Below are 16,502 nucleotides of genomic sequence, written 5' to 3' on the forward strand. Positions count from 1 at the left end.
GGGTCCTGGGCTCCAGGCCATTCACTCACTGCCCGGGCCAGCTCTACTGTTTTGTCCAGGAGCGTTGCAGGGCCAGCTCTCCCAATTGCTGCAGGGCCTGCTCTCCCAAGAGCTGTAGGACCAGTTCTTCCATTTTTATGCCCTCCATGGCCAGTTCTTCTGCCTGCCACAAGTGGTAAGGGATGGGGGCAGTCATATTTCCCTAACCTTGCCACTCTATGGCATATGAGGGAGGGAGGAGGGGCAGTTCTGCTCTCGTCCATGGGCCCTGCTAACAAGATCAGCTCTAGTGTGCTGCCCACGTGAGGCTCAGGGCCCTCTCTCCCATGTGTTGCAGCTGGTAAGGGCAGGAAGAACGCTCCCACTCTGGTGACCTCAGGGCCAGCTCTCTCACAAAGAACCATTTTACTGAGGTCTTCAAACTCTCTGTAATTACCACATTTACAAAACCTTTTACCTCTGTTCCTAAATGCAAATATTCATAGAAAAACCTGTTATTCTGTAACATCTCCAGGCATTAGCTAAATGCTGCAACTGGTTCCTAAATCACTCAAGTATCAAGTATGCATGATTTAAGTCCCTTCTCCTATAACCAATGAAGAGCCCGATTATTCCAGTAATCGGGGATTGTAGTTTCCCTCAATGTTCTCAGGAAGCTGACATGTATGTGCTCATGATGGAAGGAAAAATACAGAGCCTGAAACTGGTGATTTCTGACCTAAGTCAAAAGAGCTCAGAATTGGGTAGAATGTGGGGAAAAGGCAAGCAATAACAAAAATGTAAAGATAAACAAACAGCATTATTAAGAGATATTGCTCATTGAATTAAAAGCACTGACCCAAAATGGGAAAACTAAGACAAACATAGAAAAAAAGCAGAGATTTTATAGTTGCGTGAAAGAAAGGTGAATTACGTAGTAAATACAGGTTTGTATATACTTTGCAAAGTTCAACCACATATGGGTCAATGCTGGCTCTGTGATTACCCTACGGTTGTAGCAATATTTTAGCACTCTGAAGTTTATCTTTACTTTCTCTACTAGAGTCCAAGTCTTAGCTCACTGAAACCTCAGACCAGCCTGGGGGCCAGATGGATGTGAAAGTGAAGATAATGGCCTTTCACTTGTGAAAGAGTTTAAAGACTGTTGAAGTTGGCGATAATGGCTTACAGAAATTGTGTGTAATGTTGCATTAACTGGTAATTATCATCATTATTAAACTCACAGCCAAACACTCAGGGTGCACTCTACGGGGCACAGCAACTGCATGAAGGGCGTCACCTGTGTCCTCTAGGAGCATGCCTGGTAACTCCAAACGCAGAGACTTTAACACTCAGGACATAGGGAAAAACTGGAGTGTATTATGCAGCCTAGAACCATGCAGTTTAGAAATGAGGAGAAATGGCTAAACATAACTTTTAAAACTGTCTTAAAACATATAAGTCTAAAAACATTTCAAGTCTAAAAACAAGCAAGCAAGAAATACAAGAGAAATCCATCAAGAATATTAACTGAAAAATACCCTATATTGTTAAACCCTTATTTAAAACATCCAAAAGATTTTTAAGAAGCTCATTTCCTCATCCTGAACAGTAATGATCAGACTGACATTTCTAGTTTTGGCAAGCCATCAGCATTGAGAGACAGAGAGAACTCAGATCTGACTATATCTTCAGCGTGTTTTTGAGTATTCTGGTCCCTGCCTCTCTCTCTGTTTGTTGTGCTCCCAGATCTATGATTAACACCCATGCATTAGCACAACTCTGCATTGTAAGCAAGGCCAGAGCTCCTTCCCAGTGAGGCTGAGGGATGGGGTTAATGAGAAGTGAGGCTGGGGATGAATGAACAGGAACATGCCAGTGCTGAAGTAATTGAGCATGAATATCAAACACTAAGTCAGGAATGGTCTTCACTTGCAGAGGGAAGGACTGATCAGCGGGCGGGCAGATGGGGCTTGCATAAACCTGCTTTCCGGCCAATCCCAGGGTTGCATTCACAATAGCTTTGGTTCCCTTATGCCATTTCTAAATTCCTTTCTCTTTCACCTCCCTTTCCTTGTCTTCCTTTTTGCCTTTCGTTCCTAAAGCATTTATTTTGAGAAATTTATACACGAGTCCTGTTTTTACATTATTTCCTCCCCACAGTCTCCCCTACTCTAGCTCTGTCTTCCGTATTCCATCACTCTTCTTTAAATATGAGTGTGCACATGCTCACGCGGACGCACACACACACACACACACACACACACACACACACACACACACACACACTGAGGCTACCATCAGGGGCCTTGTCCTAAGGAAGATTGATTCCACTCTTTAAATTGTTTTTGAGATTTTATTCTTTTTTAATTCAGAGGTATGAATGTTTGTACAAATGTATGTTCGTGCAAGGGCACGCTGGAACTGGAGTCACAGACCTTGTGAGCTCCCACGTGCATGCTGGGTATTAAGCTGGTCCTCCAGAAGAGTAGGCAGTGCTCTTAACTCCTGTGCCATTTCTCTGCCCCCCTCTGCCACTTTTAGTAGTCATTGCTTGCCTGTAGCTATTCAGCCACTATTTCCTGTGCATTAAAAAAATTATCTAATCTCTCCCCAGCCATAAAAGAAATTTACTTTATGATCACAGTCACTGCAGTTTCTTTAAAAGAAAATACGTATGATTTGGCTGTGCCAGTTAAAAATAATATACATTAGTACTATGACTTGTCCTTTAAAATATCTGTATTGAATTCTAAAACTTGTGGAATGTTTCTTTAATCAGTAACTACTGTAATTCATTACTGTGTGATTCCATCATCCCCAGTTAGTCCTTTTATATGGTTTTTAAGTGTCAAGAATCTTAAGAAAATTTGCAATAACAGTGAAGAAGAGTAGTTATTACTAATCTCATAGTAGTTTTGTTCAAAACAAAAAAAACCCCAAATATTATAGAAAAACTTTGATTCTGAAATTCAAGGAATACACAATTATGCACATTTATAAAAACATTTCTAAAAACATTTTCATAAGTTTACATTGAGAGAAAATAGACACAGCTTAAATACATTCATTGGGAATTGGTTAAGTAAAATAATAATACAACACATTTGTTAAATAAGATAAAATATTTTTGAAAACACATAATAAGCAATGAGAATATGAGAATGAGGTTATTAACATGACTAGTAAACTATAAACATACTGAATATGCTTGAAGTATTGATTACTACATATTTGATGGTGATAGATCTAATACTATGTTTCTATTTGTCAACTATAAACTTTCTATTTTAATATATATTAACAATTCTACAGCAAAAGTATGAAAATAAGCAAAGATTTTTCAATCCATATTCACCATTCAAGACGGTCGTGTGAGAGCAATGGCAGAAGAGAAAGCTTGAGTATGAAAGTGAGTGTGCTTTACCTTCTCAGTGTAGAACTCTCTGACTTCAGGCCTAATAGAATCAAAGTCCCCATTGATGAATTCAGGCAAAAAGCTGAAAGAAACAGTTTCATGTAAGTTAACTAGACCAATCCATTCATTTGTGAGCTTTTAAACTACAGTTCTAAGGACCAGAGGAAAAATTATGATACTTGAAACAAGAGGAAACATGGACAGTTTTCAGAGTAGACGGAAAGTCCTATCACACACCCCTGGCTTCAGGAGAGTGGAGACTGACAACCACAAGCTCAAGTTGAACCATCAGCATTTATTGTTTCAAAAAAATAAGTACTGAATAAGGCAACTGTTTAAAAAAAACTCAACTAAGAAACATACTTTCCCCCTTTTCTAGTAACTTCTCACTGTACATAGATGTTTATGTCATTTAACTCTTAAATGAGCTTGGAGATTTCAAGGGATTTGAACAGAATGGATCTGTGATGAAGTTGAGCTGACACTTTCCAAATACTTAATGACATATTTCTAAAAATAAGAGTCTTAAAATAATCATATAAAGACCATTTTCTTTTCTTTTCCTCTTTCTTTCTTTCTTTCTTTCTTTCTTTCTTTCTTTCTTTCTTTCTTTTTATTCCTTTCTTCCTTCCTTCCCTCCCTCCTCCTCTTCCTTCCTTCCTTCCTTCCTTCCTTCCTTCCTTCCTTCCTTCTTTCCTTCCTTCCCTCCCTCCTCCTCCTCTTTCTTTCTTCCTTCCTTCCTTCCTTCCTTCCTTCCTTCCTTCCTTCCGTCCCTTCTCCTCCTCTTTCTTTCTTCCTTCCTTCCTTCCTTCCTTCCTTCCTTCCTTCCTTCCTTTCTTTCTTTCTTTCTTTCTTTCTTTCTTTCTCTCTTTCTTGTGTTGTTGCTTCAGTAGATGGCTCAGCAGATAAAAGTGCTTGCCCAAGCCGAGGTCCCTAGTTAATTCCTTGGGCAACTGGGGATAGGGAACCTGAAATGACCCTATCCTAGAGCAATACTGACGAATATCTTGCATATCATCATAGAACCTTCATCTGGTGATGGATGGAGATAGAGACAGAGACCCACACTGGAGCACTGGACTGAGCTCCCAAGGTCCCAATGAGGAGCAGAAGGAGGGAGAACATGAGCAAAGAAGTCGGGACCACGACGGGTGCACCCACCCACTGAGACAGTGGGGCTGATCTATTGGGAGCTCACCAAGGCCAGCTGGACTGTGACTGAAAAAGCATGGGATAAAACTGGACTCTCTGAACATGGCGAACAATGAGAGCTGATGAGACGCCAAGGACAATGGCAAGGGGTTTTGATCCTACGTAATGTGCTGGTTTTGTGGGAGCCTAGCCAGTTTGGATGTTCACCTTCCTAGATATGGACGGAGGGGGGAGGACCTAGGACTTACCACAGGGCAGGGAACCCTGACTGCTCTTTGGACTGGAGAGGGAGGGGGAAAGGAGTGGGGGGAGGGGGAGAAGAGTGGGAGGAGGGGGAGGGAAATGGGAGGCTGGGAGGAGGTGGAAACTTGTTTTTTTTTTTTCTCATTTTCTCAATAAAAAAAAGATTAAAAAAAAGTGCTTGTCATCACTGGGCAGGAGTGAGTGGTGGATGACTTTAATCCCAGCACTGGGGACGCAGAGGTTAGACAGAACTCTTTGAGTCAGAAGCCATCCTGGTCTATAAGAGCTAGTTCCAGGACAGCCAGGGCAGTTACAGGGAGAAACCCTATCTCGAAAAAAGGAAGGAAAGAAGGAAGGAAGGAAGGAAAGTGCTTGTCAGAATATGATTTCCATCTAGAACACATGTGGTAGAAGGGGAGAAATACCATGGCATGTTTGCTCTTTCCCCCAAAAATATCAACTACTCAATCAATATACTTTATAAAAGAACCCCAGGTTTTACACAGGGAGAGCATAAATTCCCAAATATGGAATTTATTGTGATATTGAAATTACTTTAATACATTTTCCTATTATGTTTTCAACTCATTTTAAAAAATTCATTTAACTCTAATCTTTGAAAGTCATCATTTACTTTGTATAAAGTACTTAAATAACTTGGAAGAATTTCTCTACCCTACTGAATACCCCTAACTATGGAGGGGAAAATAACCCTGGATTTTTCAATGTTCTAGCAGAATGAGATAGGAGTCTCCCACAGGTGAGGAATGCATAGTAAAGGAAATGTGTATTTTCAGTTCGTATAAAAATACTCTACTATTCATGTAACAGGAGAATTATATCAGTACATGTTTGTTTAATTAGTTATATGATTCAAAGAAATAAGGACACTGTCTTACTTCTATAGGTATTGCATGTGGAAAGAAAGGATGTCCCAGACCTGGGAGATCAGTATAGATCGTGATAGCAAAGACCTCTGTGGTCTTCTTCTGGCTCTGGAAATATTCAACTCAGAATCCAAAGGCTTGGGGCAGGTCTACATTATTTCCAAGGAAGCCTTTACCAGAGGCAAGGGACACAGCTGACATTTTTACTTAATGGGCAGAGAAATAAAAGCATATTTTCTTTTCTTTACCCACGGTGTGCCAGTTACTAGCAGTAGGCAGCTGACCTGGTTCTCAGCAATGGGCTGAGGTTTAAGTAAGAAATACAACTCAGAGCACCTTATTTCTGCATTCAAGATAAAATTAGTGAAGACTGAATGATAAAATAAGCAAACCTTGTCTCTGATACTGTTCTGTAGCTCTTAATTCAACTATAAACATTATTTTTCAGGTCAAGGTTAATCTGACTGAAATGATTTGGGTCAATTTTCTCTGAAGTTAACACAATTTCCTCTGAGAGGAAGATGGATGACAATGTGGACCACATAGTGCAGTGCAAGATGGGACATGCCTGGAGCTTAATACTGGGAGACTAAGGCAGGAAGACTGGGAGTACAATGGGCTATAGAAGAAGAGCTCCCGCAAAAATCAACAGTGGGCCATGGCTCAATGTAGGGTAATTGCCCAGCATTCTGGAGACCCTGAGTTTAATTCTAAGTCTCAAGAGACAAATAAGAAACAATAACCTTCACCACAGACATAATGTGGGCTAGTAAGAATCAATCAAATGTTGTTCATTACTCATTTATGAACTATTCACTGCATGACTGGGTACAACAGACGTGAGGTGGCCTCAAGAAGAAACAGAATTAGAAAGTAAACAGACTTGGAACTTAAGTGGTTCCAAAAGTCTTCCTATAATCTTCCTCAAAACTTCCTTGTTCATTATATCCATTATTTTATTTTTTCTTTACTTGTTTTCTGGTTATAAATAAATTCACACACTTTCAAAGCTTCTTTAAAAAGCTTCCACTGTTCATTTATCATTTTGTTATTTGAAACTTACTATCATATTTTGAAATATACATATTTATTGGCTATATTCATGCTGGTATGCAAAATTTCAAAATTCAGTTTTCCTTTCTATGTGAAACTGTTATACTCTTTGATCAATTTCTACCCATTGTCTCCCTCCCCATGTCATCATTAACCTCTTAACATCCTATTTTCTATTTTTATGATTTCATTCTTTAAGGTTTTATATAAAAGTGGGATTATGCAGTACTTAGCTTTCCAACCATGGTTTATTTCACTTAACAGTTTCTTCCAGGATGTTCTATGTCATTTCAAATTACAAGATTCCTTCCTTTTAAATGCTGAATTTCATTGTGTACACTATTTTGATTTAATCATCCTATATTGTATGTGCATGATTCATCAAAACAAAACATTACACAATACCTATAAGTGTATAGAATTGTGATTTGCCAGTAAAAACTAACATGAACAGCAAAAGGGTTTTTTTTTTTTGTTTTTTGTTTTTTGGACCGCAAGGGGTAGGTCCACCCACTGAGACAGTGTGCCTCATCTAATGAGAGCTCACCAAAGCCAGCTGGACTGGGACTGAACAAGCATGTGATCAGACCGACCGTACTCTCTGAATGTGGTTGACAATGGGGGCTTACTGAGAAGCCAATGATAATGGCATTGGTTTTTGTCTCTATTGCATGTACTGGCTTTCTGGTATCCTAATCTGTTTGGATGCACACCTTTCTAAGCCTGGATAAAGTGGGGAGGGACTTGGACTTCTCACAGGGCAGGGTACCCTGCCCTCTCTTAGGACTGGAGGGGGAAGTGGGGGAGTGGGAGGAAGTGGAAATTTTGAATGGTATTATTTATAAAGTAATAAAAAACAAAACAAAACATTAAAAAAAAACTTCCACTGGACGCTATTTTGCCATATATAAATTAATAAGATTTTAGAACACAGAGTATTAGTTCTGAAAACAGTAAAAGGAATCATTTCTCTAATTTCTCCATTATCTCTGCACAGCTGAGAGCAAACCAAGTGAATGTTTGACCAGTGTCCAACCACTTCACTGCGCACAAAAGCTACTTCCGCTGAGGGCTCCCATCTGTACCATCTGGTTCAAGCAAACTTCCTAATGGGACTCACTCATATTACTCCCCAATTTGTAGTCCCTTAGATATCTAGAAACAATTTGGCAGTTTCCAAATAGCATATTGATTTTGATAATAAATAAAAATGAAAAATAAAGCCGGGCGGTGGTGGCGCACGCCTTTAATCCCAGCACTCGGGAGGCAGAGGCAGGCGGATCTCTGGGAGTTCGAGACCAGCCTGATCTACAAGAGCTAGTTCCAGGACGGGCACCAAAGCTACAGAGAAACCCTGTCTCGACAAACAAAAAAAAAATAAAGTTTATCAACCTTTATTTTTCATTTTTTGTTTTTTGTTTTTTGAGACAGGGTTTCTCTGTAGCTTTGGTGCCCGTCCTGGAACTAGCTGAGCATCTGTCCCATAGAATAGATAATCTTTTAAAAAGAATTAGATTCCCTTTTATCTAACATAAAGAATAGTGTAAAATAGTAAATCATCTAAACTCATTTATATTTTTTACAAAATATTAATAGGGAAACAAATTATATAGACAAATGATAACTGACTTTGGTTATTTCTTAATATATTTTTCTCCATGCAGCATTCCTATTAAATCAATATGGTTATTTCTAATAAGATTCATGCCAAAATAACCTGACATTCATGCTAAGATGACCAAGATTATTACAAGTTTCCACCATAAAATATAATATATGGAACTTCTTGAATTGTACTTTTTTTTGTTGCAATTAAAAGCCTATTGCACACTAGGGATGGCACTTCATATGTAGAGGAGTTATGTTCTGACATAAATAACAGTTTGCACACGAAGATTATGTTTAGGCTGACTTAGTTGCTGACTGCAGGGACAGAGATTTGCATTACCCCTGACCCCATCTGTCTACTCTAGAAATGTATCCAAATAACATACTTGTTATTTTCAGTCTAAAGCAGGGGACTTAGTATTAAAAGATGCCCCAAATCCCCCACCCAACTGAATCACAATTCATCACTTATCAGTGACAAAGAGTCCAGAAAGGGCTGAGATAATTGATGGGCTCATGGCCCAGCACATATAATCACCAAAGAGGCTAGTATTTGTAAAAAATATAACATATGAAGAAATGCTATCTTTTAAAATCCGTTTCCTAAAAACTATGTGGGGAGCTACCCCTCCAGAAAGTCCTCCCTGCTTTCTGCCTCCAAGGAAAATGTAACTACTCAAATAGCATGAAACCTCTCACAAGTAACAGCTCTCTGTTTCTTTTAGCTTTGGTTAGAGGATAAGGCTTTGAGTCAGACGTGACTAACTAACCTTGGTGTTCTTCAAAGCAGTGAGCACATAGATGCTGACAATGATACAATAAAGTGAAGATGAGAAGAAGGAACAGTGGAGGAGAGAGACAGAAGCATAAGCAAAAGAAAGGATAAAAGAAAGAACAGAGAAAGTAAAAAAATCAGGTCTAGAATCTATTCTTCAGCAACTGAGATGGGAATCTGCTCATATCTGGATGGATATGTGGCCATCTTGCTGAACAATGATTTTGCAGTGTAGCCTATCCCATTGGGAACAGGCCTCTTGGGTAAGGAATCACAGGGCACTCTGGGGGATAGTTTAGGTGTCTATGATAAATATCTCAGGTCAGGCTCTAAATGATCATGGATGGTCTGTTAAAATGTGAAGAATTACCTTTTATTGTTGGCCCTTAATCTCCACTTTTCCCACCTGACAAATCAGGAAGTTCAAGTTATTGACAAGGGAGATGATTCATCTTCTGACACTGCTTCTGGGCAGAGTAGGAGACATCAGAGAACCTAAGTTTATTTGGTTGGCTGCTGTATGGTCAAGGGAATATAAGCAGAAGAGGCAGGGCACTTTTCAGAGACACAGGAGTGGCTCCTACCTGAGGGTGAAGGCTAGACTGACATTTGGAGCAATAAAGATCTTCACCAAACACAGGTATAGATGGTACTGGTGCCCCTGAGATAATACCTTGGGGCTTAATGACCTGTAATCTATGCTCTGATATTCTTCAGTGGTTTCTTCTTGGTCAGGTATGGTAGTACATAGCTTAGATAGGCTATCAGATCAGGGTAGCACTGGGTTTCCCTTCCAGATGGGGAACTGCACTATCATAAAAGCTGAGTTTTCTATCTCTACTTTCTCACAGCAAGGCTTATACACACATATTGCCAGACCTGGCATATTACATAGACTCTGGGGCTAAAACTCATGTGCTCATGCTTGGACAGCAAGCACTCTCTCAACAGAGACATGCCCCTAACCCCTCTCGGTTACATACTATTTATAAATTATATTTGATAGTAAACATACAAGTAACTTCTAAATATTTTATAGTGTGGATACAACAAAGACTTTGGTGCTTCCTTCCACAGATGGTTTTTTGAAACAGGGTGTCTATCCATAACCGGACCCTGAACTCGGTTTCCTACCGCAGACTCCTCACCACTGGAATTACATCCAACACACAGTTAAAAATATGCATTTTAGAAGAGCTTGGTGATGGAATTACATTATAATTCAAAATAAAAATCAGCATCCAAATGTTATAAAAGAGACCAATTATTCTTTGAAAAGATATTTAACACTGATTTTATAATCATGCATTTAATCAAAAAATTCAACCTTCATCCTGATGTCCTGATAAGACACTATTACAACAAGCATAGTCAGGAGTGAATTTCTGTCTTCCCTGGCTGCCAGGTGACTATTAAATGAGTCATGTGAAGTGTTGCTGCTGACCATGACATGTGCGAATGGATTTTCCAGGCATGAAGAAAAGCAGTGTCTGCCTACAGCTTTGCTCAAATGCCAGTGGTAGGTAGTATCTGGGGACAGGATCATATTTACTCAAGATAATCAGTCTTTTCACTGTGAGATTCTCCCAGCCGGAGTAAAGAATGATGACATAGAAGGTAGAAAAGATAATTCAATAGAAAACCTTAGACAAAGAATTTTGGAAGAAGAGCAATTTTTAAATTTACTATCAACTCTGCTTAAAACGCATCATCATTTTGCTGCAGAAACAGTAAAAGAGGAAGGAAAAGTGTGAAACAGCCACAGGCATGGAACCTGCAGTGTACACTACAGAACTGGACACCGAAGATAGTGTGTACACTGAATTATATGTTATGCTAAAGATAATAAACAACCTATTTAGGTGGATTCTTATATATTACACACAATCTAGCAACCTTTCTCTGAAGGCATGTACTATGTTCCCAGTATTCAATGTGCATCTAAAAACAAAGTTTATAGCTTGTACTTCTTAAACACACAGAGTGCAGTAATTCTATTCTTCAACATTTCTACTAGATGCTGTTTGTAGCAGAAAAATTACCATTTGCTCAGATGTGAATAAATTCTTGATATAGAGATAAATAATTTGCATTGGCATAAATTTTGCCTTATTGATAGACATTTAAGGTCAATTTTGTTATGTGTATTTCTGATATTGATTAAGGTATTGTGATTGTGTAGTTCATTTAAAAATGTAATGTATAATTAAAAATATAGGTTGTTAATGGATAATCATCAATAATAGTCAAGCTTGTAGTCATGTTAGTTGGATTTTCTAGATATATAGAGATATATTTCAGTTAAACAGACATTCTTCATATCTTTCAAAGACTACAGAATATGGCATTTCATGTTTTAATAACTTAGGGCTTTTCATGACAATGAGACATGTCTGCTACTGGCAGCACCAGCTACTTCAAGAGGAAGATGGGCATTGAAGAGGCTCCTTATGGAGTTTCATAGACATTTGGGCATGAAAATGCTCTTGCCTGGACTGTTGCATAAACTGGACACAGAGAACCAGCAGAGAGAGGACTGCTGAACTTGCCTAAAGGTGAGATGATCTTTCCAGGTTCCTGACTCATGAAAGAGTCTGCGAGACATTCTGCAGGACACAGCAGATAGTGACTGAACAGTCTTTGAAATTTCCTGCTTCATGGAAATGTCTGCTGGATACTGTGGGCCTGTAGGCCGAAGATGGATGCCCCAACGGCACAAAAGAACTTTGGGTGACTGTACAAGCAGCGAGATATCTCTGTCATTTCTAGAGTTTTGGAAGTTGCTTATTTCTTGTTTGCTTAGGTAATATTATATGATTCTGGAGTCTTTGATGGAGTTGAAGAATGGTTAGTTATAGTTATAGTTTTCCTTAGTTATAATAAAAGATAAAATAGATATAAATATTGTAACTGTAATTCTTGCTTTATAGCTGTTTTGCTATATGTAATTTTATTATGTTAAAATGAAAGCTTTCTTTTTTGTTTAAATAGAAAAAGGGGAAATGATGGAGGAGGGTCATCTGTCTATGTGTTGCTTTCATTGGTTAATTAATAAAGAATCTGCTTGGCCTGATAGGGCAGAATTTAGTTGGCAGAGCAGACCAAACAGAATGCTGCGAAGAAGGGAAGTAAGGCAGTCGCCATAGCTCTCCTCTCCAAGATGGATGCAGGTTAAGATCTTTCTGGTAAGCCACCACCTTGTGGTGCTACACACATTTGTAGAAATGGGTTAATCAAGATGTGAGAGTTAGCCAGTAAGAGGCTAGAGCTAATGGGTCAAGCAGTGTTCATAAGAATACAGTTTCCATGTAATTATTTCGGGGCATAAGCTAGCTAGGCTGCCATGAGCCATGCAGGAATGGAGCCTGCTTCTCCTTCTATAAATTCTGTTCAAAAATCAAGGTAAGAGCTAAAGAGAGTGGGTTGCCAATATTTAAGATGTATAATTATTTACAAATAAACAAAATAATATAGTATAAGAAAAAACATACCAATAAGCCAGTACTAGCTATTTATATTAGAGAGATTTCATATAACGCATCCTACAGGCTGTTAAACTGCCTTTTCTTTTTTTTTTTTAAATCTTTTTTTTTATTGAGAAAATGAGAAAAAAAAACAAGTTTCCACCTCCTCCCAGCCTCCCATTTCCCTTCCCCTCCTCCCACCCTTCTCCCCCTCCTCCCACTCTTCTCCCCCTTCTCCCACCCTTCTCCCCCTCCCCCCACTCCTTTCCCCTCCCTCTCCAGTCCAAAGAGCAGTCAGGGTTCCCTGCCCTGTGGTAAGTCCTAGGTCCTCCCCCCTCCGTCCATATCTAGGAAGGTGAACATCCAAACTGGCTAGGCTCCCACCAAGCCAGCACATTAAGTAGGATCAAAACCCCGTGCCATTGTCCTTGGTGTCTCATCAGCTCTTATTGTTCGCCATGTTCAGAGAGTCCAGTTTTATCCCATGCTTTTTCAGTCACAGTCCAGCTGGCCCTGGTGAGCTCCCAGTAGATCAGCTCCACTGTCTCAGTGGGTGGGTGCACCCCTCGTGGTCCCGACTTCTTTGCTCATGTTCTCCCTCCTTCTGCTCCTCATTGGGACCTTGGGAGCTCAGTCCAGTGCTCCAGTGTGGGTCTCTGTCTCTATCTCCATCCATCACCAGATGAAGGTTCTATGATGGTATGCAAGATATTCGTCAGTATTGCTATAGGATAGGGTCATTTCAAGGTTCCCTATCCCCAGCTGCCCAAGGAATTAGCTGGGGACCTCGGCTTGGGCACCTGGGAGCCACTCTAGGTTCAAGTCTCTTGCCAACCCTAAGGTGGCTCCCTTAACTAAGAATTGTGCTTCCGTGCTCCCCTATCCAAACTGCCTTTTCAATAGTGGACATCTGACACAGAGTCAGGCTTAGGAGAACAGCATTAGAGAAAAGGCAAGAGATCTGTGAGAGCTGACGGCACAGAAAGGGAAGTAGGTGAGGTGCTGGAAAGAAAGTCTGAAGGAAAATACACATATGTGAGCCATTTGCTGGCAATGAAGACTACCAAACTATGGAGACAAAAGGGGGAATCAGAGAACATGAAATGAAGGATGCAGGGTGGATGCTAAGTAAACAACGTCTTGATTGCTGAGATCATAGTGGTTATGGTCTGAATGTTAATGTCCCTTTAAAATTCCTGGGGCAAACCTAATCCTCAGTGTGCTGGTATTAAACAGTGGGGTCAAGGTATATAGAGGTGATTGGGTCATCAGAGTAAAGCCCATGAATGGATTTAGGGATCTTACAAGAAAGGCACAGAAGCTGTCTCTTTCATTGTAAAAGAAAGACACACGAAGAATACAGTCTATGTACTAGAGAAGATCCCTCAACACATAAGGAACCTGCTGGAGTCTTGGCCTGAACTTCTCCACATGTGGTAGTATGAGGAACCAAATCACCTTGTTTAGAAGCGACCCGGTTTATGACATTATATCATCCAAGAATAAACTATACTGATTTATAGGGCAGGCGCTTATAGTCACATATTATGGGCGCTAAGGGAGGGAAGTCTTCAGAGACTCTCCTATACCCAGAATGCAGCTTTTTGCATACCTCACAAAGCAGAAGTTCTGCAAGAAAATAGCTCCTCATTAATTGTAGGTGACTTTTCCCTCTTTACTCTGCCCAAAGCACTTATTTCCCCAATGAAGCTAGAAGGGTGAGGAGAGAATGAGAGCAGCTGACGGAATAGACAGTAAAGGGGCTATTTTCTTAGCAGGAAGTAGTGTTGGGAATGGAGCAGGTATGCTACCAGAATGCACCATGTGATGAGAAAAGTCGAGAGAGGCCCAATACAGTACAAAGAAGGTTCCGTCCCTTATTTATGAACACAAAAGAGCTGGAAGCACACATACAGGTTAATGCCAATTCTTCACCTTAACAAATAGAATGGACTGCTCACGGACAGTGAATTACTTCATGTAATTTATTTGCTTTATGCTTCTCTCTGTGATTCAGCTGAGACAGAACAGACAGAATTCAATAAGTACAGCCAGTGATAAATGCCATTAGGGTCACTAATAGGTTGTTTGCTCCTCCCAAGTTTTCTGGAATAAAGTGCAGCAATCTGCCCAGCTCCAAAGTCTGCTAGCAGGATTTTACATTTTGACTCTGCCTTTTCCCTCCACCTGAAGTACTATCCTACAAGGCAAGTGTCTTGGCAGTATAAGCAGCAAGAAGCTTCTGTTCCTGCCAGCTCCTGGCTTTATCCCACGGCTCCCATCCCTTTATATGGACAATGAAGCAGGGTCCTAAAGGACAGACGTGGAATGTGGGCAGAACTCTACAGCACTGAAGACAGTGGTGCTAGAGGAATCCCAAGGAAGGAAGTCGGATGATAAGGGCTCAGGCAGACCCACCAAACCCTATCGTCACTGAGTGATAACTATTACTGATGAAACTTAAAGGGGTCTTTGGAAGACACTGAAAGGAAATACAACAGACAAACAGTGAATAACCTTGTTCAAACAGCATCTAACACAAAACTAAAATCAGACAGGAAATAAAACAAATAAGAGACATGATACCAATGCCACGGAATTTAAGTATACAACCTATACAAGGTGCATTTTCCATCTCCAGAGAATTTAAAGTTGGTCAATCTAATAACTCCCGCATGTTACTTTACCCACTCAAAGCAGATAATATAACTGGCTACTCCTTAGTCCTTGATTCTCTTTTCTTTATTTAAAAACTCCCAGTTCTGGGTTCCACTCCACTGCTTATTCCCTGTCTCATTGCTGTCTTCTAACTCTCTCAGAGTGAGCATGCAGTGCTCCAGCTTGGTGGAGGGCTGCTTTCCAACTTTCTGCTCTTACACTTTACTCCACCAAGTTCTGCTGCCTTATACACCATGCATTCAAGGCTCAATCTTCCACCTCTCCTCAGCTCACAGCCAAGTATCCCAGCAACCTGTTCATGTTACCCGTGCTGTAGCAGAGTTCTGCCACAATCCCAACTGTCCCTTTTCAGCCTCACCAATGTCACCCAATAAAAATCCATTCTTTTCCAGCTGTTCAGTTCAAAATATTTATGGTCATCCTCGACTTTTTCTTTCTTTCTTTTCATAACTCATAGTTGTACCAATTCTAAAGACTCCTTTAAAATTCTGTTTCCTGATTGGCTCTTTTAATATGTTCCATGGTACAAACTTAATAAGACAGCTGATGTCATTCTACTGCCCCCAAATCTCCTGGTCCCTTCTGACTCATAATGAATCATTAATATTTCCTCTACAGTCCTTTTAAAATCAACCCACAGGTACCACCCTTCTTATCCTATTAAGTACCCATCTTTCCATCATACATAGATTATTGGCAAAGTTATCCAGTATTTCTCCCTCCCCAACACACCCAATTATAACGTGACTTCCCACATTACTTTTCCTCAAAGGATGCTATGTCAGCCTATTTCTGAACCATGTAAATGCGTTGATTGTGTAACCCTGAGAACAGAAGGCAGGAGCACTGGCCTGAGAGGCATGAAGTGCAGAGGCCTCACGTGGAGGTGTGGGCTTCTCTCTCTAGCCCTGAGAACAACTTGGGCAAGCTTCCTGGAAGTTGGAGGATTGGTGCTTACTTAACTCTCACCAAAGTGTGATGTAATTAGCAATACATATTTACTTTTTGCTTCAATCTTTGGAAAGAAGGGCATCTAAGACCCTGGGAATCTCCTGAAATATAATTTCGCTGATGAGATGACTGGTGACTGGGGCCCCGAAGGTCAGCCTCAGGTTGGAAGATGGTCACCACCAAAGAGAAATGAACATAATTAGAAGGTTAATACTCCCTGCCAGCTCAAAGGCAGTGTGCAGAGCAGTAGACTAAGTTAACCAGCAACAGACAATGGCTTCAGTAATCATGCC

General features: G+C 40.2%; 1 protein-coding gene across 3 annotated transcripts in view; it reads right to left on the reverse strand.

Moving 5' to 3' along the window:
- Tpk1 (thiamin pyrophosphokinase 1) overlaps positions 1-16,502 on the reverse strand; it is a 361,699-nt gene that overhangs the window by 211,620 nt on the left and 133,577 nt on the right. For all 3 annotated transcript variants that reach the window (XM_075953689.1, XM_075953688.1, XM_075953687.1), the window contains one exon: positions 3,407-3,479. In XM_075953689.1, coding sequence (XP_075809804.1) covers positions 3,407-3,479 — 73 coding nt within the window. The remainder of the gene's footprint in view (positions 1-3,406; positions 3,480-16,502) is intronic.

This window comes from Microtus pennsylvanicus, chromosome 19 (genome assembly GCF_037038515.1).
Source record: "Microtus pennsylvanicus isolate mMicPen1 chromosome 19, mMicPen1.hap1, whole genome shotgun sequence".
NCBI lineage: Eukaryota > Metazoa > Chordata > Mammalia > Rodentia > Cricetidae > Microtus > Microtus pennsylvanicus.